This window comes from Peromyscus leucopus, chromosome 12 (assembly GCF_004664715.2).
Source record: "Peromyscus leucopus breed LL Stock chromosome 12, UCI_PerLeu_2.1, whole genome shotgun sequence".
NCBI lineage: Eukaryota > Metazoa > Chordata > Mammalia > Rodentia > Cricetidae > Peromyscus > Peromyscus leucopus.
Window position 1 is genome coordinate 1,658,756 of NC_051073.1, and position 24,293 is coordinate 1,683,048.

Here is a 24,293-nt window from a genome sequence, read left to right on the forward strand (position 1 = left end):
GTTACTTCATGGTACAACTAGTCTTCACTGTGGCTTGAATCATTCAGCATGTTTCTAAACTGCTTATTTCAGTGAGATCCTAGATACCTCCAGTCCATAGCATGTGCTAGCTGGAATTCCCATCTCTCTGAACCTCCAAGATCCACACATGTGTCTCAATATTGGGAATTCTAGCATCTAAAACAAGTAAGATTAATTTACCAGGTATGGGAAGGAATGGAGCACCATTTATATATCACATGTTTAATGTAACCATCTCCCTCACAGGACATAGCTATCTCACTGAGGGTCCACCCCACAGGGGATCTCCAGTCTGCTGCAGATGTGCTAAGAGTAGGCCACTGTCAAATGGCACTATTTCTAGAAGAATGTTGACCTGTTCATTAAGACTCAAACACTACTAACCTCCTAGTAGTTTAGCACAAAGCTTTGGGTTGTAAGTAAAGAGCTGAGTATGCTCTATGTCAAGATGGATCTATTCAGCACCTTCCAGAATTCACTACACAACCAGGTTCTTAATCTCATGGGTTGTCAGTACACTAGAGTGGTCCTGGCACCTTCCATTAACCAACCTCCATGGCTATACTTTGGCCCTGCCCACTGCATATCTATTAGAAAAGTGGCTCGTGTGTCCTGGTGAGATGTCTGGGGCAAAATGCATCACCATGCCGTGCTCTCTGCTGCCCCTGGGGAGTGCTTGTCAGTCCCTTCATCTCTGCTAGAAGAAAGTCAGCAAGACTTTGACCAGTTCCTAACCGAGGAAACACTCATCCTTGATAAGTACAAGGGATGTATGTTGGGGAACAACATACATTTTACCTCTTCATTATACAGTGGATATTATTCTATTCTGTGTGGAGTGAATTCCTTGAGTGTCTCATGTCCTTGGGTTGGCCAGTGCCCCTCACATCTATGAAAGGCCAGTTTCCCTACTACAAAACAAAATTTCCACTAAAATTTGTAGAAGACCCTCCAGGACCCAACCTGTTTCTCCCACTTGTCCTGAACTGCAAACATGGCTATTGCTTTTATATTTGTGTGAAACATTCTTTTTACTTGAAGGTTTACAGAGATAATTGTTTCATAATATCACAGCTTTAATCAGTGGCCCTGTCTGAATGACAACATTTCTCTTTTCAGTTCCTCCCAAGTTTGTGGTCCAGCCCCGGGACCAGGATGGGATCTACGGCAAAGCAGTGATCCTCAATTGCTCTGCAGAGGGTTATCCTGTGCCTACAATTGTGTGGAAATTCTCAAAAGGTATGAAGTGATTTGAACTGTTTATTGTGTGATAAACATACAGCATGTTGTCAATAATACTTGTGCTTTTGGAGATATTTCTTGCAGGTAGACATGCCATCTTCTCTCATAATCCTTCTCATATACACCCCAGTGGATCACTCAGGACTTATCATTCAAATCATGAAAGACTTTCAACACCTGGGAAATACTACCTTCTCATCTGTATAATGACCACAGTTTACTTAGGGACTCAAACACAACACAAGGAGGGAGGCACCGGTATTGGAATTATTCATTGTTGGAAATTACTCCTTAGATACCTGGTGCTCTGTGCTTTTTTTAGAGAACTAAAGTTAAAATAACTGACTTTTCAGATTTATCTGGATAACTTAGAACAGTACTTACTGTCACCCCAAGGTGATACTTTCAGCAACAGTCCTCAGGTGAGTGACAGGAGTTCCCCCCGCTCCCACACCTCACACACCATGCCTTCTGTACAAGGGGATGATGGCTCAGCATTTGTAAAATTGCAATGTGTGCCATGGATGCTGAAGGTAATACCATTTTAGACATCAGAAAAATCATTTCCATTCATGATACAGTCTTCTCCAGGCAAGTTCCCCCAACTGTTGCGAACAGGGAAATTCTCTATTCACATTCAGTGATTTATTCATCCAGTCTCCAAGAACCAGGCATCTACTGAAAAATGAGTCAGCCAGTCAGTCATGATCTTTTTCCCACCCAGCGAAGATGTGTTATTCATGTTTAATCATCGTGAGTATATTTGTTTCCCTGTTCGCTTAACTGCAATTTGCATTCTAGGCATTTCTTTTTACAGTAAATTATTTTCTTCCTGTGTAAACAACCACAATGGAAGGAAAAGCAAATGGTGAAGTTGCCGTCACCTTCTTGGTGTAGATCAGCTGAGAGACCAAAAGGGCTTCAGGCAGTGACTAGGAGAGCAAGATAATTAATTAAAAAGGAAAGAAAGAAAAACCTTCCCTGTTGTAGCTCTTCTTCCTTCACCTGTGGGAATCAACCTGTTCAAAAATAAAAGCTGCTACTTTGTCTCTTCCCCTGAGACTTACTTTAAGCTGTCTCTGGAGCCCCATGTTGCATGATCATATTCAAATGGACAAACAGAACAAATTTAATTTAGCTCCTATCCACAGCATATTTGATTGTGTGAACATTTTCTTTGGCATTTACCGTCAAAATTATTTTTAATGTTGCCACTCCCATGCATTCTCTGCTTCTCCCTGATGCTATTTCCAGACGTTTGCACCTCTGCAACAAACCTCTTTTTATCCACTTCAGTGCCATGAGAGTAATTGTCTTGTGCAGGTAACTTCCTAGAAGTGACCTAGCGTGACTTCATGGAAGGCCCTTAGTCTGTTTTAGCTGGGGGAAGTTTGCCCCCAACAGTGTCAGGCTATGTGTCCCTTTTTCTCTTCAATAGATAAGTTCTTTTTCCTTGTTTTGTTATCTCTACACTCTTGTGAGAATGGCTTCCCCTTTTCTTTTGCATATTTAGATTACTAAATGTGTTTAAAAAGTTTCCTTCCTTGTTGACTGACATTTCTTTTGGGGACTTTCTGAGACCTGGTGCTCTCATGCATGTCTCTGTGTCTTATTTGTTTGTGAGCACACTCTGTACAGAATACACACTCCTTGACTGGTTAGGATGTTACTCACATATAAGATAAAAAATTTTATCTTTTGTCATCACTGATACCCACATTAAATCATAGTTGAATTTTCATCCATAAATTTCCCATGGAAATTCAGATTCTTGGAGAGAGAAAAGGAAACCAGTGTAAAAAGAAGTCTCTAGAAGGTGAAATATCTCACAAACAACAGGCTGATTGAAAACAAAAGAATGATTGCTGTTGCTTTTAGTCAGGGCTGTCAGGCCTGTCCTCAGTAGCAGATATGTATAGATATGGTTCCTAACATCTGATCATGTGATCCCCTCTGTCTTATAATCATAATTTTCCAGTTAAAAATATGCTGTGGATCTCTTTTGGTGGCACCAGATATTGATATTCAATATGCCATTTGAAAAAGTCTGTGTGGGTTTATATTAACAAGTCAGCACTGCCAGAGTTAACAAAGTTTACAGGCGGGGCAGTGGTGGCACACACCTTTAATCCCAGCACTACACAGGCAGAGGCAGGCAGATCTGTGAGTTTGAGGCCAGCCTCGTCTACAGAGTGAACTCCAGGACAGCCAGGACTACACAGAGAAACCCTGTCTTGAAAAATGAAGGTGGGGGTAGGCTTTGCAAAGACTTACATGAGTTACTCTTCCCCCTGTGTAGAGAGCTCAGCACTAGAGTTTCACTTGTACTTTTAAGTTTTGCTTTTGATTGACAGGTAACTGCACACATGTAGCATACAATGTGTGCTTTTCACACTTGTGTGCATTGTCACAATCATATCAGAAGAATCGGCATACCCACTATTCTTTCTTTGTAGCAAGAACATGCCAAAGTCCTTTCCCCTGGTTGCTCTGAAATGCATGGTGGATTGTTGCTACGGAGTCATCCTGCAGTGAAACGGAAAGACAAAATGCACCCGTCCGTTCCAGTCAGATCTGCAGTCCATTGATTGGACTCACCCTAGCCTCCCTCCTAAGCCTCTGATGTCCACCACACTCTGCTTTCCTGTGAGATCAGTTGCTTTATAATCCATAACTGGGTGAAGTCTTACAACCTGTCTGAGTCCCTCCATATTCCTTCACCATGATGTCCTCTGTTCATGCCTGTGTCATCACAAATGACAAGCTCTCTCCTGGCTGGCCTAAGTTATCAGAGGCCCTAACCTCAGACCTTCAGGAGAGTTATGCCATTTCCCTCAAGCTTCTGTAACCCTCAAGAGAGGTCTCCCAAGCTAAGGAACAACTGCTACATTCCCACGGAGGAAGGGCCAGGAGGAATGACTACTTCTCTGACCTAGGTTTGCTCCATTTAATGATCTTTCCAGAACCTCATCACTAAACAGCCATGCTAGCATCCCCCTGGCTCCCTGGCCAGTTCACCCACACCATAAAGGAATCAGCAAGCTGTGCTGTACTTAGGCATGCTATCACGCCATAGCACGGTATCTTACTAGATTTCAGGTGTCTCTAGTACTTCATTGAGTTTTGCTTTCCTTCAGCTCTTTATTCTTAGAAAATGTCATGCTGTGTTCCATTACATTGATCTTTGTAGATGTGTTTATTTTTCCCCTGGGATTATTTTCTGTAAGTAGAATTGCTGCCTCAAAGAGTAAACAATTTTTATAGCTTTTAGACACATTGACAGTTTGCCAGCATTTTATTCATTCGTACAGACTTTCTTAGTGTGAAGTAGTGCCTGCTTCCTAGAACAAAAATAATGCTGCATTTTATGCCTGATTCTTAATGGTTTCCAAACTAATAGAAGAATGTTTTGTGTTATTATTTTACTGAAGCAATAAAGATGACACATTAAAAATTATGTCAATAATGGAATATGTTTCAAATAGTCCAGATAGTCAGTGGAGGCAGAAGTCCAGTTCCCTTAAATATGACAGAGCTCAGGACTGGGAGATATGGTTCAGAGGTTAAGAGCACTGGCTTCTCTCCAGAAGACCAGGTTTAGTTCCAGCACCCACACGGTGCCTCATAGCCATATGTAACTCCAGTTCCAGGGGATCATAAATTGCCTCTTCTGACTTTGTGGGCAGAAAGCATGCAGATTGTGCACAGACATATAAATACTCATATACATAAAATAAAAGTAAATCTTTTTAATTAATTAATTTTACTTACCACAGTCTCCCCTCCCCTGTCCTCACCTCTGCCCACCCCAATCCACTCCTCCTCCATAATCACTCAGAAAGTGCCAGGCCTCCATGGGCTTTAGCAAAGCATGACATATCACGCTGCCCTAAGACCAAGCACCTCCCTCTGTATTCAGGTTGAGCAAAACAATCTAGCATGAGGAATAGATTCTCAAGAGCCAGTCCAAGGACAGCTCTTGCTCCCAATGCTGAGAGTCCCACATATAGACCAAGCTACAGAACCTGGAAACAACCTAGACGTCCCTCAACTGAATAACAAATAAAGAAAATGTGGCATATATACACAATGAAGTATTGCTCAGCTATTAAAAACAATGACATCAGGAAACTGAAGGCAAATGTATGGAACTAGAAAAAAATCATCCTGAGTGAGGTAACCCAGACCCAGAAAGACAAACATGGCATGTACTCACGCATACGTGGACATTAACTGGAAAGGATAACCAGGCTGCAATCCACAGACCCAGAAAGGCTAGGTAACAAGGAGAGCCTAAGCAGCGGATGCATGGTTCTCCCTGGGAAGGGGAAATAGAGATCCCCTGGTTGGACTAGGGCCAGGTGGGCATGGGAACTTGAGGGATCGGGTTGGGGGTGGCTGGAGGGGGACAGTGCTGAGAGACATGACTGGGGAAAAGTAAATCTCTTTTTTAAATGACAGAGCAAGTGCAGATAAACAGCCCCAGACCCTGAGACAGAAGGTTACAGCAACTGGTCTCAGGGCTGAGGATTCGTGGGTGCATCAAAGCAGCACGGGGTGCCTACAGCAGAAATTAAACAGTCTTAGCTGAAAAGTAACCTTGTTACAGTTTTGAACTTGGTTCTGAAGATACAAAACATATGGCATTACATTCCATGCCCTGGTGTTACTTTTTGCATAAAAGTAACATCACCTCCTCTAAAAGACTTCAGTACACGAACTCAATTGCTTGGTGGTCTGGGCTTCCTGACAGTCATAGCCAAACAACATTCTTTGCACACTTTCCATTTATAACAGAAGAAAACTGCTTTCGGGCACGGTCTGAGGGACTTGCCCTATGCCCTGTAAGTTGCCCAGGAGTTGAAGGAAGGCTGCTAAAGTGAGAGAAGAGACCCTGGGCACTCTCTGCTCTCAGTGACTGTCCACAGATTTCCTATCATCCAGGAATGTCCACAGACAAAGGTCTGAGCATGCCTGGGAGTGAAGAAGCAGGAAGGAGTCTGCAGTTAAAATAATATTACCAGGGAGGATCAGGAACTGGGAACTTACCAAAGGCATGAAAGAGCTGATTCGAACCATTCATATGGGCAAAGATAGAGCACTGATCATTAAGGTCCTGCCAGGGGTAATGTCTTAGGTTTGCTTTGCATTGCTGTTATTAATACTAAGACCAAAAGAAACCTGCAGAGGAAAGGGTTTGTTTCACCTCTAGCTTAAAATCCATCATTCAGGAAATTCAGGACAGAAATGCAAAGCAGGGACCTGGAGGTGGGAGCTGATGCAGAGACTATAGAGTAACACTACTTACTGGCTTGCTCCTCCTGGCTTACTCAGCTTGCTTTCTTACAGAATCCAGGACCACCACCTGCCCAGGGTTGGCACCATCCACAGTGAGCTAGGACCTCTCCCATTAATCACTAATTAAGAAAATGTCTCACAGACTTGCCTACAGGCCATCTAATGGAGGCATCATCTAAATAGATAGGTAGATAGATGATAGATGATAATAGATAGATAGATAGATAGATAGATAGATAGATAGATAGATAGATAGATAGATAGATAAAGGGGATTTATTAGCATGACTTACAGACTGTAATGTGGTTATTCCAACAGTGATTGTCTTACTACCAAAAGGCTTAAAATTCTTTAGTTGTTCAGTCTACAAGACTGGATGTCTCATCTGATCTTTAGTCTATGTTGGCATCCTTAAGAAGTAGGTTCTAATACCAGTAAAGGAATGCCTCAGCAACAGGATAGATGAACTTGCCAGTGAGAGTGAGGGCAAGCAGGCACAAAGCAAAAGCTTCCTTCTTCCATCTCCATGTATGTGGGTTGCCACAAGAAACTGTGACCCAGATTTAGGGTGGATCCCACTTAAAATAATCTTATTTATTTAAAAAAAACACCAAAATCTCTTATAATCATGCCCAGAAGCTTGGGTTTTAGTTAATTATAGACATAATCAAATTGACACTCAAGATTAGCCATCACAGGTATGATGTTTGGAATGTTCCAGAAACATCAAGGGGGACACAGTGTCTAGAGCCAAGTAAGTGACAGGGTGTTGCAAGGTTAGACTCCTCTGTCAATCACCGTGAGCATATGGCTTTGCCAAGGGTCATGGGCCGCTGTGCTGGAGGTGATAATGTGTTCTCTGTTCTGTAACATTGGAGGCAGCCAGAGCAGCCCATGCCACAACAGGGCTACACTGGAGCTGGCGTGTGCCCAGAGCAGATGGGAAAGAGGCAGGAAACACACTCGACCTGCTCAGAAACATTTGTCACAGTGAGGCTTGAAGCAGGTAGAAGGACGAGGACTCGGAAGCTGGCTTTCTTGGCTGGCAGGCAGGGTGTGTGTGTGAGGGAAACGAGGAGTGGGCAATGTGCCCAGGTCTTTTGCCCTGAGCTGTGAGAGAAGAGACGGACCCATCCAGGGAGCAGATCTTGGGCTGGGAAGGAGGAAGGAGTTTCTCTTTGCAGAAGCAGCCGTGAGTTCCCATAGCAACAATGCCTTATGTCCTAAATGCCCTCCCTTGCCTGCCCTCCACTCTCCTCCCTCCCTCCCCTGCACCTCCATCTCTCTCCCTCCCTTCTTCCTCTCTCTCTCTTCCTCTTTCTGTCTCTCGGTCCTTTCTCCCTCCCTCTTCTCTTTCCCTTTTTCTCTCTCCCTTCTCTCTCCCATTCTCTCTCTCTCCTTTCCTTTCTCTCTCACTGTTTCTCCCTTTGCTCCTCCTCCTCTCTGCCTATCTCTTCTTTTCCTTTCTCTCCTCCTTGCTCTATTCTCTCCATCTACTTCCTCTTTTCCTGTGTCTCTGTCTCTGTGTCTGTCTGTCTGTCTCCTCTACTACCCTCTCCTTTCTTTCTCTCTGATGAGCACTTTCTTACCTGGTACCACAGGCCCCCCTTCAGTTCTCCACAGTCTTGGGTTTGTTTTATGCCCCTCCAGTCTCTCAGCCACAGCATTTTTTGGGAGGGCCATCCAAACTCTTCCATCTGCCTTTTTACCACAAAGTGCCTTCTCCTGGGAGCTCGGTGGCTCATACTCTGTCGTGGAAGAGGATGTTGCTGCCTCGTTTTCCTTTAGAAGAGACTTGATTTTTTCTTGTGTGCACCAAGTCAGTGTGAAGTCAAGATGTTTACAGTGTGTCCCTGGTGCTGTTCATACAGGGTCACTTTTCCTATAGGTGTGGTATGCCTATTTAATATGGGCTCAAGTCATTTTTCATTTCTAGATTATTTTGTGAAAAATATTTATTCTCTTCATGCTCTTCAGCCCTCTTCTCCATACTCTCCAGTCCCCTTGTCAGGCATCATCCCCTGTCACCTGCGGCCATCACTCTTCTCTCTGAGGTACTATTCATGTGTTCTCATTTTAATTTGATATTTTCCAGTTTCTATTATTTTCTCTAACAAAAGCTCTGCTCCTTTGTGAACTCTGTGACTTGTCTTTCACAATATCATTTTGCTCCCTGCCTTCTTCCTGCAGTTTTAACGGCTGGCAGTGCACTCTTTATAGACAAATGACTGTCCAGTCCGCATGTAATTCACATATATTTTCTGGTGAAATTTCCTCAACTGAATAATTTCTTTTCTTCCATTTTTTCCTATAATGCCATTCTTAGACCTTGGAATCTGTAAGAATACTTGAAGAAAGTTCATGTGACTAGAGAGAAGTTGCTTAAAGCTGCCTGTCTGATTCTGAAGCTCACACCTAGAAGCTCACACACTACCCCTCGAGGCAGATTTTGCCTCATCAAATTTGGCCCTACTTTGTCAATGCTAGCCAAGGTGGGCAGCACCCAGATCCCTGTCTCCTGTCTGCACCTCTGCTCAATACACATGGATTGTCAGCTGACGCCCATTTTATCATTGGTGCATAGCTCTTTCTTAGTTCTTACAAAACCGAGTTTGCAGTTTTCAGCCTTCTTTCTTTGATCTGCTTCTGGGTGTCTCCCAGGAAGTGGAGAGGAATGTTGCTCTATGCCTCTACCCTCCAATCACAAACCCTTCTTCTTACATAAAGTGTCATTAGCTTTAAATTTTATTTTAGAAAAGGAAGTGATGCAGGGGTCAAAGAGAATGGATGGACAGCATCAGTCCCTCGGCACTATCTGCTATATCCCTGCTGTAAGCTGCTCAGTTTGTGTGAGCCTATTTCCTCCTGTGCAGAACAGAATGAAGAGATTAATACAGTGATGATGCGTAAGGCAAGTGTGGTGAGTCCTGCTTGTGGTCCCAGCACTCTGCTAGGCTGAAGCATGGGATTAGCCACAAGTTCAAGTCTACACAGCGAGTTCCAGGACAGGCTGGGTGCCAAAATGAGACCCTGTCTCCAGACATGGGGTAGGAAGTGGTGATCTGGTGAGAAAGTCACAGAAAGCATTGGTTACAGTGTCTGACAGCAGCTAGTCAGCACACATCACCTATCATTCCTTTCATGGCTAGAGTCATCATTACTCCGTGGTTAGCCAGATGCCTAGCATGGCTCCTGGCTTGAACTACTGTGTCACCTGGACTAGCATGCACTCATGGTACTCTGGTTTAGTCCTCTCCCTATTGAACTGAGCTACCCATTCTTGCCCCAGCACCACCGCTGTGAGGGTGGAAACTCTAATGATGTCAACACACACACACACACACACACACACACACACACACACACATTCAGATACATCTCTGTTGCCTCATCAGGTCTCCTTTGCTTGACTTTTCTTCCTACATGAAGAATTTAATCAAGGAAATTGCATTTCTGAAAATTTATTCTGGAAAACTTGGAGACTTTTTGGGGTTGACTCAAAGGCCAGTGAATCATTAGAATATAAGGACTTCATACCAGCACTACAGCTGGTATTTCCATTTAGGTATTAGCAATTACATGCCCATTCCTATTGTGAGGTTTATTGGGGGGCAGGGGTGCACAGCAGCTATTGCCTACAGTTTTATCTCTTCCTCTCTGGTTTTATGAGTAAAAGGTCTTGCCAGCAATAACCCCTTGTTCCTGCCCTTCTGTGACCCTCATATCTCCCTGTCTTGATACAAGGGAGGTCAGGACATTGTTCATTCAGGCTCCTGTGTCTCCTTTCCTCAGTGCACATAACACACACACACACACACACACACACACACACACACACACACACACACACACGTTCAAACTGGGATGGTGCCATGGTCTAGATGTGAAATGTTCCCAGGTGGTGGTGCTGTTTGGGGAGGTTGTAAGAACTAGGAAAGGGAGTCTTGCTAGAGGAGGTATGTCACTGGAGGTGAGCTTTGAGGGCTTATAGACTAATCCCATTTTTGTTCTCCTTCTGCTTCCTGGGTGTGGATGCTTGCAATCAGCCAGCTTCCTGCCTCTACTTCCCTGTCTTCCCTCCCGGTTTGCATACCTTCCTAGCCATGGCGGACTCTGACCCTCTGAAACTGTAAGCCAAGATAAAGCCTTCTTCTCTCTTGAGTTGTTCTTGTCCGGGACCCTCCTTTTCCTGCCTGTTTCTCTGTTACTATACTTCCCTTCCTGCTCCTTCCCCGTGTTCTTCCAGCTCTTATAGTCATTCACCTAAGGATCTAATCTCTCCAACCCCAGCTTTCCCTGGAAAATTCAGAGAGTCTGTCCCTATCTGGTAGTGGAAGTTTTGATTTCATTGTGTTCTCCTCCTACCCTGGACAAACTGTTGAAGGTCGCACGCTTCTAGACTCATGAAGTGTGGCCCACCTGGGGGCTGACCATACCTAACACCCCATCACCAGAAACCTAACCCCTACTGCATGTCACCCCACTAGCAGGACTCTTCTCCTCGGCTACAGACCCTTATAGGATTAATGGAGACTTGTCTTCTGTTAAATTCATGGAAATAAAACTAGACTTGCAGCAGTTATCTGGATGTTCACCATACAAAATTTGAAATTCTAGACCAGAAACAAATTCTGGGCTCCACACACTTGGTCAAAATGCCCAAGTCATCCACCCTTTCTGGAATTTCCTTGTACCAGGGGCTATTCCAGGGTCTCTCCCTTGGTCTTGCCAAACCCTATTGTTCAATGTCAAGGCTGTATTCCCTAGGACCTTCCAGAAACTCAAAGCCTCTGTCTCAGAGTATGAGGAACACAGAGAAGAGGACAGGCCTGGGTGTCCTGAGAAGGTTTGCTGTAGAACATGGTCTCTTCTAGCCCCAAGTTCAGACCTTGGTGAATTACTGGGATCACTCCCTCCTTGCTGGACAAGAGACAGATTATTTTATGTTATAGACAAATCCCTTTCCCTCCAAAGAAAAAATGCTCAAATGCAAACATGGCCATCAGTGAAGACTCCCTGTGTGGTTGGGGGCTTAATTTTAACATAACTCAAGGGAAATTAGTCTATATGACCCAGGTAGGGTGACCCACAGCTTCCTGGTCCTCCATGCCCCCCCCCCATGTCTGTGCCTGTCACCTTGCAGGTCTTATTATGTCCAGCCTTAAGCATGAACATCTGTCCTCTTCATTGTCAAGGCACTTAGCCCCTTTCTTTACCTCACGGCTGTTTACACTCAGACCTTGACCTCCAGCTGTATGGACTTTGCTTAGATATGTCTTTTTCAAATCCCATTCTTGAAACTGCATTTTTTGAACTTGCATTATTCCAAGTCTTTTCTTAGCCATCTTCTTGGGAACGATCAATCTAATTCTGTTCTCTTCCTCCTCCTCCTGCTCCTCCTCCTCCTCCTTGTCCTCCTCCTCCTCTTCTTCTTCTTCTTCTCCTTCTTCTTCTTCTTGAAGATAGCCAGAATCAAGGTACTAACAGAAGCCTGGCTGAGGAAGGCCACTGGCCAGCCAGAGTTCCACCTGCCCAACTTCCTGCCTTTGTAATTGCTACCCAGGGCTCCCACTGCACCGGCTCCTTCTCTGTGTTGCCCAGAATTATCTCATGGTTAGACCTCTCCTGTGCTGCTGTTTTTCTGGAACACAACAGCCTGGTGCAGGTATTAAAACCAGTGTCCCTGTCCCCTGCTTAAGCATGATTGTGCCGCGTGAATCCTAAGTTGACACAGCAAGGTATCTCAAGGTTCCGAAGAGGAAACAAACAGTGATGTCTCTCTTTCCCCCAAGTAGGAAACTAACTTGAAAACCTAGTAATAGGTCTGAGCATACAACAAAGGCAGCAATGTTTGTTTCCCAAGTAGGGAAACCATGAGCCTCACAAAGCAGTGAGTTCTTTGAAAGGGGCTGGAAACAGCGAGTAAGGGGTGCTTGGTGCATTTATCTCCTTCCGTGGGTAGTAGAAAAAACTCAGCAAACACAAAAGCCTTCTCCTTTCTTTGAGCTGGTGTGGGTGGAGACTCAGGGCCAGGAGAGGGAGGAATTGTAAGCAGCTGGCCAACCTAGTGAGGCTCCCAGTGCAACCATTCCAGGGTTCCAGACAAACTTCATCTCCTTTCTCCTCTCACTCCTCCAGGTTTCCTCTTTTTTTGTTCTTTCTCTAGGAACTCTCTAACAGTCTTCTTGTGAGTAGAGGCATCCATACCAAATATAAACATTTGGAGAGCCTTTTTGTAGGGGTGTTGTCTTAGTTAAGGTTTCTGCTGCCTATTGCTATAATAAAACACCACGACCAGAACAACTTGGGGAGGAAAGGGTTTTTTGTTGTTGTTTTTTGGGGGATTTTTTGTTTGTTTTTTTCTTTCTTTCTTTGTTTGTTTGCTTGTTTTGGCTTACAATTCTATATTGCTATTAATCATCAAAAGAAGTCAAGACAGGAACTCAAACAGGGCAGGGTCCTGGAGGCAGGAATTGATAAAAAAAAAAAAAAAAAAAAAAAGCCATGAAGGGGTGCTGCTTACTGGCTTGCTCCACATGGCTTGCTCAGCCTGCTTTCTTGTGGACCCCAGGATGACCACCTGCCCAGGGATGGCACCACCCATCATGGGCTGGGCCCTCCCCTATCAATCACTAATTAAGAAAATGACCTATAGGCTTGCCTATAGCCCAATTTTGGGGAGGATTTTTTTTAATGAGGGTATCTCCTCTCAGATGACTTTAGCTTGTGTCAAGTTAACATAAAACTATCCAGCACATTTGTGGTGCAGATCATGGCCAACAGACCCAGGTACAGGACTTCCCAGAGTCCCACTGCAAAGCAGAGGTAGCATTCACTATATCTAGCCACCTCCACTTCCTGCACAGGCCACATCAGCAAGTGCTGAATGTGATTGCCCCACAGTTTAATTTTGTGGTAATTGAGTAACAGACCCAGTATTGAGTCTCTGGGATAAAGAAAGAATTCCTTCCTATTAAATGCACAATTACAACCAGGACATGGGTATACCAAACTCACACCCTACCTACCTGCCGTGCCAGGGAAGGTTCCAGGGAAGCTTCATCATCTTAAGTGAACAGGTTTCTTCACAGGAAAAAAAAAATGGAATTAAAGGGAGGGGGCTGAACTATCCACTGAACATAACTTCAAATTTGAAGAGAAAACTGCCTAGATGCTGTTGCAGTTGGTAGGTGGTTCAATGCTAAGGAAGAATTTAATTATGGGAGTTTGAGAGCACAGCATCTAAGAAAAGATGGATGGGACAAAGAAAGCTGGCCTATGCTTGCCTGAGAAATGTAGGTACCTTGAGAAGCTGCTCATATCCATGCCTGCAGCTGTGATTTACAGACAATCCTCAAAGGGACTAATAATCTTACGTACAGAATTTGCCTGTACCCCTTGCCCCTGTGCAGGAGAACGGTGGCTTCTCCTTCCTTGCTCCTTCCATGTCATTTTGAATGCCCCTCACTCATAAGGTAGAACCAGAGCTGGTGACAGCCAAGATCTTAATTTGCTTTCTGTTGCTGTAATAAACACCGTGACCAAAAGCAACTTGTGGAGGAAGGGCTCTTTTTCATCTTACTCTTCTATACCATAGTCTACCACTGAGGGATACTGCCAAAGCCTACCAACTATTCTCAAGGAGCAGAAACTTCTCTTTGAAGTTAAAAACCACTCACTCTTCAAGAAAACACCCCCTCTTCACAAGGATGAAAGGACACACTCTGATCCTTGGTGGGCAGAAAGAATAGCAAGCAGCCTTCCACTGGGGTACGGTCAAGAGAACAAAGAGACTCCCTCTCCCGACTGTGGGGTGCTTCAGTCCACCTCACCCACCCCTCCACCCCGATAGCCAGTTATGAATGTGCTCTTCAAACAGTTTATTCTGAATATATTTGTAAGTGTTTATATTCACATTTTTGTAAGCTCATTTTCTTTGCTCACAAACAATCCTATGTGCAAATATTTCTCATCTGCTGTATAAAGATTGGGAACCCAGTCTGGGGCTTACAAAATGCTTTAACATTTCATTTCTTGTGATGAAGTTTAGAGCTGTCCCACTTGACCCACAGGCTAGCCACAGAAAAATGACAGCTCTTGATGACCAACCACTGCTGCTGACAGTGCGTCTCCTGGGCGCTGCACAGGGTCTTACCTTATGCTAAGAGAATTACCAGCGTGCATATTGCACACACTGATTTACACTTTACTCTCTGGAGTAATGATGGCTCTAAAGGAGAGGTCTGCGAATTCGATGAAGCCGTACTGAAGTCCGCTTCCTCGCATCTGATGAGTGCCAGCCTCTGTGCCTGTGGTCCTCTCGGTGGACAGACTGGCTGGTAGCAAGCTCTGGCTCCCTGTAGTGGGCATGCTCAGAGCTGCACGTGCTGCAGTCCCTCAACGTGGCTCATTTTTTTCCCAATGAAGGGAAGATTTAATGTTATTCAAATGCACTTAGACTGTACTTCCATCTTCATTAGCTCTTTTAAATAATGCACAGTCTCATAGCCATCCAGATAGGAAGTAATAGATCACCCTTCCCCACTGTTTACCTTGTAATTCTTCTATATAAATTTTTCCACCATTTAAAGTATTTTTCTAGTGAGTATTCTTTGAGGAACATATGAAGTATGTGTTATTGATCTGGATGATCTTCTCAAAGTCCACCAGAATTTCACCGGATTTTCAGAATTTTTAAAACAATGTTTTATGTATAAATTCCATGGCTCTTTGTAATGTCTTAATATTCAGTCCAGTGTGTGTGTGTGTGTACCCATACACATGTGCATGTGCACACACACACACACACACACACACACACACACACACACACACACACGCTTGAGCATTTCTCTCCTCAGCTGAGTTTTTAGCTCATGTGCGTTACACTGGATTTAGCTCTCCATTTCACTCCAGTTGGAGTAAAACACCAGGAGCCTTTAACAGATTTTCAAAACATGGGACAAAGGCCAGCGAGATGGTTCAGTGGGAGAGAATGTGTGCTGCCAATCCTGATGACCTGAGTTTGATCCCTGGGACCCACACAATGGAAAGAGAGAACTCCCATGAGTTTCCCTCTCACCTCCACACCCATGCAATGGCCTGCATATCCTTGTGCACACACACACACACACACACACTCACACACACAAATAATAAATGTAAAAAAGTGGACCACATTTAAGTACTTGAATAAAAATTGAAGAATTCCCCTCCATCAAAAAGATAATACCTTTATTATTCTTTAAATTTTTTATACTTCCATATAATGTATTTTATCTTATCCACCCCCACTAACTCTCCAACTCTCCCCGTTCCGGCAACTCCTGTCCCTTCCAATTTGACATCTGCTTTTTAAGGAGCTATTATTAATAGCCCCTGAGTCCGGTGCTGACCTTGTGCGAGTGGATGTGAAACCATTCAGTGTAACATGGCCAGCCTACTAGCAACCACGACCACAAGGAAAGATGGCTGTCCTTCCCCTCAGCAGCCAGTAACTCTGAGTGTGAGCCTTGAGAGCGGCTTCCTCCTTCATGCTGAACTTCTCATCAGGACTGATCCCGTGCTGGCCTTGTACAGGTGACCACAGATGCGGTGCATGTGTCAGACATGCCTTACCCAGAAGACACTGGTACATAGCTCTGTGTTCTTTTCATTGTCTCGTTTTTATTTATTTGTTGTTTGCTTGGACAGTGTCTCTCTGTGTAGCCCTGGCTGTCCTGGAGCTAGATATGTAGACCAGAGTGGCCTTGAACTCACAGAGATCCGCCTGCCTCTGCCTCCCGAGTGCTGGGGTTAAAGGCGTGTGCCACTTGTTCTCTTATTTTTATGTTTCAGTAAAATCCTTTGTCCTTTCCTAAAGGAGCACATTCTCCATCAGTTATCTGATAATGTATAAAACAAAATCCTTTAAAATGCAATCTACTTTTATAGGAGAAAAGTTCCATTTCCATGCATGAAAAGGGAAGCTGACAATATTCACCATCAAAATCTTATTAAAATAACAAGAATCAAAAATGAAATTTGTGAAAGAAGAATGTGACATTTTCTTTAAAACTGAAGTACTTTGGGATGCTAGGAAGGCAAAGGTATAGCATAAAATGAGCAAAAGATTTGAAGGGATTGCTTGCAAACAGCAAAAATTTCTGAATTATTTATAAAAAAAATGCTCAAAATCATCTTTGAGCAAAAATTAATAAGGTTCCTGTTAAAATAAGATAGTATCACATCAAGGAAGATTAAGAACTTTAATAGTGCACATGTGAAAAGAAAACTGCAGTCAGCACTGGCAGAAATAAAAGTAGATCTTTCTTTAGTGAGCAATTTAACAATGTATATTCTTATTTAAGTGCACACTCCTTTTGATTCAGAATGTCACTCCAAAGGTTGGCCATACAGATGGCTTATCGTTCCACATCTTCTATATTGATGGATAAAGTAGATGGATTTGTTCATAGTACTGGCCCTAAAACAAGGTCAAATAATCACAGGATGACTAAATAATAATAGCAAAATTAAAATATCAACACAACAGTGCCATATGCCTACTATGTGCTGTCCCATACTTGAGGAGCATCAGCCATTACTCCACCCCATGAAGGAAGTCTTATCACTAGCAACCTCAAAGTAGGTAGCTGTAATTCCTACATGAGTCACATCTCCCCACAGGTGTGGGTCAGGAATGCAGGCATAGCTGAGTTCCCTGGATTAGGCTAACAGCACCAAGGAGTGCCAGCTGGGGATGCAGTCACATCAAGGGTTTTCATGTTCTCTCATGTCTTGATTGGCAGGATTTGGTTTGTCACAGACCCTCAGTGCCTTCCTATAGGAGCACTGTGGTAAGACAGCTCATGCCATGGCAGGCTTGCAACATGATAGTTCCCATCCTAGAAAAGGGAAACGGGATGGAGGAAGAAAAGGGGGGGAGTGATCCGGAAGTCACCATCACTGTACAATAGTTGCTTGCCAGGTGTCAGCCACACCACAACTTCTCTGTAGCTGAACCAGACATTCATTTTGTGTAAAAACAGGGATGAATTTTTATGTGTCATCCTAGAAAACGAAGGATGTCATCTCTCCAGATGGTGGGATTAGAATTATTCACAGAAAATGGGAATATCCCATTTAATTTTAACTGAATTGCTATAAAGCACCCATCAAAGAGTTCTCATGTTTAAAACCACAGTAGGTAAATTATCAGATAGTTTTCATTAATTAATGAATCGTGATCATTTCTTAAGGTAATTTATCTATTTAACTGGAGTTGCTAAACTTAATGGCATTAAGTTATTCATTATTTTGCTTTTGGCCTTTTTTAGATGTAGTCACAGCTTCTTTCATTATAACTGTTTATGATTTCTGTCTATTCTGTTGTCTTCTTCATCAGTTCTATTGTCCTTTCCAGAGATCAGCTTTTGTCTCTATTTATTTTCCTCTGGTGTTTTTCCGTTTCATCTCATTTGTTCCAGCTTTCTTCCTTATGAGTTTCTTCCTTCTCATTTGTGTGTGGATTTGCTCTTTTTGTAGTATCTTCTTAAGCAAAATGCTTGGTTTGTGTCCTTTTTCCTTTTCTAGAATTAATACAAGCATTCAGTGCTATGTATGACCATGGAGGTATTGCTTTAACGCACATACCACACATTTTAATATATTTTCTTTTTATTTTATTCAGCTCAAAGTAATTTCTAACATTTCTAGTGGTTTCAGCTTTGACTCATGAGTTGTTAAGAAATGCATTGTTGCTGGGTGGTGGTAATCCCAACACTCAGTGGGCAGAGGCAGGCAGATCTTCTGAGTTTAAGGCGAGCCTGGTCTGCAGAGTGCCTTATAGGACAGTCAGGATACACAGAGAAACCCTGTCTTGGGGGAAAAAAAGAAAGAAAGAAAGAAAGAAAGAAAGAAAGAAAGAAAGAAAGAAAGAAAGAAAGAAAGAAAGAAAGAAAGAAAGAAAGAAAGAAAGAAAGAAATGCATTGTTTAGCTTTCAAATACTAGGAGACTTGGAGCTTATCCAGATATATTTCTCACATTGATATCAATTTTAATTTTTGCTACAGAGATAAACATTTACTATTATTTTCATCTTATAACAATTGATTGAGATTTTTATTTCAGTACTTGCAGTACTATGTCTTCTGATGACTGTCTGGGTTCCCTCAAGTTGCTCTGCCACATGATCAAAGACTCACTTAGCAGAATTATTTCTCCCTCTAATTCAGGAGGCTGAGCATCTGAGGTCAGACACCAACCAGCAAGCCAGATTCTCTGAGGGCTTCCTCCTGGGCCTCACACTACTGACTCCTTGTTGTACCCTCACAGTGGACAGGAGGGCTCTCCAGGATCACTGTTACAAAGGCACTTATCCCAATGATAAGGGACACACCCTCCTGAATTACACACTTCCCAAAAGCCCTCCTACAAATACCTCCCAGTAGGCTTTCAACATGTGTTTAGCAGTGTTCAGGAACACTGTCTCTTGGTGCTCAGGCACTGACTCTTTGTACTCAGGAACAGTCTTCTTGATACTCAGGAATACTGACTCTTGGTGCACAGGCACACTGACTCTTGGTGCTCAGGCACACTGACTCTTGGTGCACAGGCACACTGATTCTTGGTGCACAGGCACACTGACTCTTGGTGCTCAGGCACACTGACTCTTGGTGCTCAGGCACACTGACTCTTGGTGCTCTGGAACACTGACTCTTGGTGCTCAGGCACACTGACTCTTAGTGCTCAGGCACACTGACTCTTGGTGCTCAGGCACACTGACTCTTGGTGCTCAGGCACACTGACTCTTGGTGCTCTGGAACACTGACTCTTGGTGCTCAGGCACACTGACTCTTGGTGCTCAGGCACACTGACTCTTGGTGCTCAGGCACACTGATCTTGGTGCTCAGGCACACTGACTCTTGGTGCTCAGAACTGATTTGGTGCCAACACTGACTCTTGGTGCTCTGGAACACTGACTCTTGGTGCTCAGGAATACTGACTCTTGGTGCTCAGGAACACTGACTCTTGGTGCTCTGGAACACTGACTCTTAATGCTCAGGCACACTGACTCTTGGTGCTCAGGCACACTGATTCTTGGTGCTCAGGCACACTGACTCTTGGTGCTCTGGAACACTGACTCTTGGTGCTCAGGCACACTGACTCTTGGTGCTCAGGCACACTGACTCTTGGTGCTCAGGCACACTGACTCTTGGTGCTCTGGAACACTGACTCTTGGTGCTCAGGCACACTGACTCTTGGTGCTCAGGCACACTGATTCTTGGTGCACAGGCACACTGACTCTTGGTGCTCAGGCACACTGACTCTTGGTGCTCAGGCACACTGACTCTTAATGCTCAGGCACACTGACTCTTGGTGCTCAGGCACACTGATTCTTGGTGCGCAGGCACACTGACTCTTGGTGTTCTGGAACACTGACTCTTAATGCTCAGGCACACTGACTCTTGGTGCTCTGGAACACTGACTCAGTGCTCAGGCACACTGACTCTTGGTGCTCAGGAACACTGACTCTTGATGCTCAGGCATTCTGTCTCTTGCAGAGATTGCTCTAGAGTCAGTTGCCCTGCTATTTCTAAGTGTGACACTCTATAAATTTCATTAAATCAAATCAATTGATATTGGTATTAAATTTTTCTGATTTAAGAATCATTTTTATATCTATTTCTTTCTTCTCCTTCTAAAACAATAATTACCCAGAATATGCTCGTTTTTTCATAGTCTTGAATGAGTTCATGTATTTTCCCCTTTGTTCTTTTTGTTGTACAATGGATAAATTCTGCTGACCTAGTCATTTCCTCTCCTGTGTCCACTCTGATAATAAGCTTCATAAATATATTTTGCACAGATAATAGTTGCATTTTCTTTTCTATTTGTATCTTTTTAATAGTTTTAATATTTCATCTGAATATTCCCATCTGTTTATGCAAATTATTAATCCTATGCCCAGTAGTTTCCTCTGCTTCTGATAGAATCTGTTTCTCCTGTGCTTCTTTTTCTTTGCTTTATTGAGGGGTTAGTCATATAGCTTTCTGGTAGTTTCTGGTCCAAAGAGGAGACTGAAGTAGTTCACAGCTTTTCCTAGCCTTCCCTTTGCTCTGCCACGTGCTAAAGGTAAATTACTCTCCAGGGCTCATATCTCATTTTTAGGCATTTTAATTTTTTTTTTTTTTTTGAGACAGGGTTTCTCTGTGTTTCTTTGTGCCTTTCCTGGAACTTGCTTTGTAGACCAGGCTGGTCTTGAAATCACAGAGATCTGCCTATCTCTGCCTCCCGAGTGCTGGGATTAAAAGTGTGTGCCACCACCGCCCTCCCGGCTAGGCATTTTAATTCTTTGCAACTATGTTTAGCTAGTTGCCTGGGACTCAATATTCAGATTCATTCTAAAGAAAACAGAATTGTGATGCTAAGCAGACTAACAGTTTCCTTTTCTGGCTTCCTTCACCCTTAGCAGAAGTAGAGTACCTTTCAGCTGTGTGTATGGGTGTGTGTGTGTGTGTGTGTGTGTGTGTGTGTGTGTGTGTTGTTTGCATGTGTTTATTGTAAGCGAGCACAGCAAAACCACAGAACTAGACTACTCTGTGGGTAGAAAGAACAATCCAGAGGAGTGGTGTAGCTGCCAGGCTGCCCCGGAGGGTAGGGAACAGCAGCTGTCAAGGGGGGAAGCCTGGTCAGCTTTGTCAGGGCAGGGAGCAGAGGTGGCAGGACTGCTAGAACAGCCACAGAGTTAGTGCGGGGACTTCATCTGCTGCAGGTTGTTTGGGTTCATCGGGTTTTAGAAGCCTTTTGCCAGAGAGAGTAAACAAACAGATTTTTGCCATGAGGTTATGAGATTCCTGAGGAATGCTGAGTTTAGGCTTCTGTTTACCTGGCCAGAGTCCTGCTTGGGTTGTTTCTAGGCCACTATCTCAGGACACTGTCAACAGCACTGCCATTTTCGGGGCCCACTTGGTGACTGAACATTCATGTATTTGTGCATGTGTGTGACCTGACTTACGTCCTCCAACAGCGTCCTACGATGTTGACAGTGTAGTGTGGCTCTGCACTGTGACAGCTGGTGCTGCTCTTTGTAGCTCCAACATGTGCAGCATGTGCAGGGGGGTGTTAAATGGCATGTCCCCAGAGGAGCACTCCCCTGTTTACGTTCACATTCAATCCGGGAACAGAGGAATTTTGTTCACAAGACGAACAATATCTACTCTGGGGTTGTTCTAACTATGATTTCTTTGGATAATTTATCAGCTGCTTAACACTCATCAAATTTGGCATTTTGTGGAGAAAATGTGTGTAAGCGCTCCTTTTTAATCTCATTCTCTGAAATACTGTCATTTTAGGTAAATGTGGTTTTCTCTACATAAGGATTTTAATATTATAGGAAAGGAGGTGTGACTTGGCACATCCAAGACTGCCCGTGTGAGGTGTGTTCAGTGCCCTTGTATCAAAATGAACTTGATCTTGCTGTTCATGTCTTTATTTTTATTGTACACCTCTTTCTTGTTTTACCACTGTGACCAAGGGAGGTTGATTTTTGCCCACAATTTGATATGATAGCATCTACCTTGAGGTAGACGCTGAGGAGTTCATGGCAGTGGGATGTGTGTCTGGGACTTCTTACATGTCAGCAGACTGGGAAACTGGTAAGAAACAATGCTGCCAGTCATCTGGCCCTTCTCCCTTTGTGATCAGTCGGATCCTAGTTCCTAGGACCACCCTGGCCACACAGAATCCTTCCTTCCTCAGCTGAAGCTCTCTGGGTGCCTTCGAAGATACATCCAGAGGGAATTCTTCAGTCACATCTTAGGCAGTGAAGATTAATCATCACTCCTTGGCATCATGGTTCCTTTTTTGTGGTTCTCTCCCAGGTGCTGGGGTCCCCAGTTCCAGCCAATTGCCTTGAATGGCAGAATCCAGGTCCTGAGTAATGGCTCACTCTTGATCAAGCATGTTGTGGAAGAAGACAGTGGCTACTACCTCTGCAAGGTCAGCAACGATGTGGGCGCAGACGTCAGCAAGTCCATGTACCTCACTGTGAAAAGTAAGGAGGAAGAATGCTTTGTTTTACCTACATAGGTTTTTGGGGGCTGAGTTTTTCAGTTGGTTCAATGCATACTTGTCTCAGAGCAAAACAAAACAGGTTTATCTGTAGCTGATGTTTCCAGTTTTCAGCACTGGAAATACTTTTGAAAAGAATGAAAAATGCCAGTGAATTGTCAGCAGCCACCCAGGGCTCCCCACACCTGGGTGTAGAAGAGCATTTTTGTCAGGAGTTGGTTCTCTAGGTCATTGACTTCAGACTCTGGCACTCTGTTTGATTGGTGGGCCTTAGTACCCACTCTTTCAAGCACTAATCTTACTGTGGAAGAGTCCAGCACGTGACCTTGCAGATACTCTTATGGAAGCCTGTTTCCTGTGTTTCACTGAAACCGGCTCCGCCACAGATTCCCTTTATGAAGTAGTCATTGGGAAAGGCGCTTGCTGCCAAGACTAACAACTCGAGTCCAGTCCCAGAGCCACGTGGTGGAAGGAGAGGATCCAAGATCAACTCCTGCAAGTTGTCCTCTGACTTCCACGTGCTGCTGTGGTATATGTACTGCCTCACCCCCACCCCTCACTCCCTGCTCCCCACTCCCATGCCCTCCCCCTGCTCTCCCCCACTCCCTGCTCTCCCCCACTCCATGCTCTCCCCAACTCCCCTACTCTCCCCCATCCCCATGCTCTCCCCACTCCCATGCTCTCCCCACTCCCACGCTCTCCCCCACTCCTCACGCTCTCCCCCACTCCCATGCTCTCCCATGCTCTCCCCACTCCCATGCTCTCCCCACTCCCACGCTCTCCCACTCCTCACGCTCTCCCCACTCCCCATGCTCTCCCCATGCTCTCCCCACTCCCCATGCTCTCCCCACTCCCCACGCTCTTCCCCACTCCTCACGCTCTCCCACTCCCATGCTCTCCCATGCTGTCCCCACTCCCATGCTGTCTCCACTCCCCATGCTGTCCCCACTCCCCATGCTCTTCCCCACTCCCCATACTCTCCCCCATACTCCCCATACTCTCCCCCACTCCCATGCTCTCCCCACTCCCATGCTCTCCCCACTCCCATGCTCTCCCCCACTCCCCATGCTCTCCCCATGCTCTCCCATGCTCTCCCTGCTCCCATGCTCTCCCATGCTCTCCCCACTCCCCTACTCTCCCCCACTCCCCATGCTCTCCCCTACTCCCCTACTCTCCCCACTCCCATGCTCTCCCCACTCCCCATACTCTCCCCCCATACTCCTCATGCTAACCTCCACCCTCCAAGTAAAATAAATAAATGTAGAAACATACCGCTAGCAACTGGATGCCTCATGGCAGCCACAGAGCTGCAGTGTGGGTGGGGCATGGGTGTCAGCTGTCTGTGCGGTCGACCCAGTGGGTCGGAGAGGGCTCCTCCCTGGGAAGTCTTCTCTGCACATTGGTCACTGAACACTCAGAGGAAGAACACAGAGTGGACCATCTCTCCCTGAGCAATGCTTGTGTGGTTATATACGGCTTGTGTCCACTTGTGACTTGTTTCCTATTGGATAAGCTTTGATTTCCTCCTAACAACAAGGCTTTGTCCAGACTTTCCCTGCTTTGAAGAGACTTAATATTGTTATTGATAGTTAAGAAGCCGCATCTGTTTAGGGGGACTTCATTTTTAGTGTGTGTGTGTGGTGTGTAATTCAAAGATTTGTTATATGGCTCAGTACCT

General features: G+C 44.5%; 1 protein-coding gene across 1 annotated transcript in view; it reads left to right on the plus strand.

Moving 5' to 3' along the window:
* Nucleotides 1-655: 655 nt before the first annotated feature.
* Nucleotides 656-24,293, plus strand: part of LOC114700349 (Down syndrome cell adhesion molecule homolog) — a 216,542-nt gene continuing 192,904 nt past the window's right edge. Inside the window, exons 1-4 of the mRNA XM_037210023.1 lie at nt 656-791; nt 1,141-1,260; nt 8,561-8,615; nt 22,426-22,598. Coding sequence (XP_037065918.1) covers nt 656-791; nt 1,141-1,260; nt 8,561-8,615; nt 22,426-22,598 — 484 coding nt within the window. The remainder of the gene's footprint in view (nt 792-1,140; nt 1,261-8,560; nt 8,616-22,425; nt 22,599-24,293) is intronic.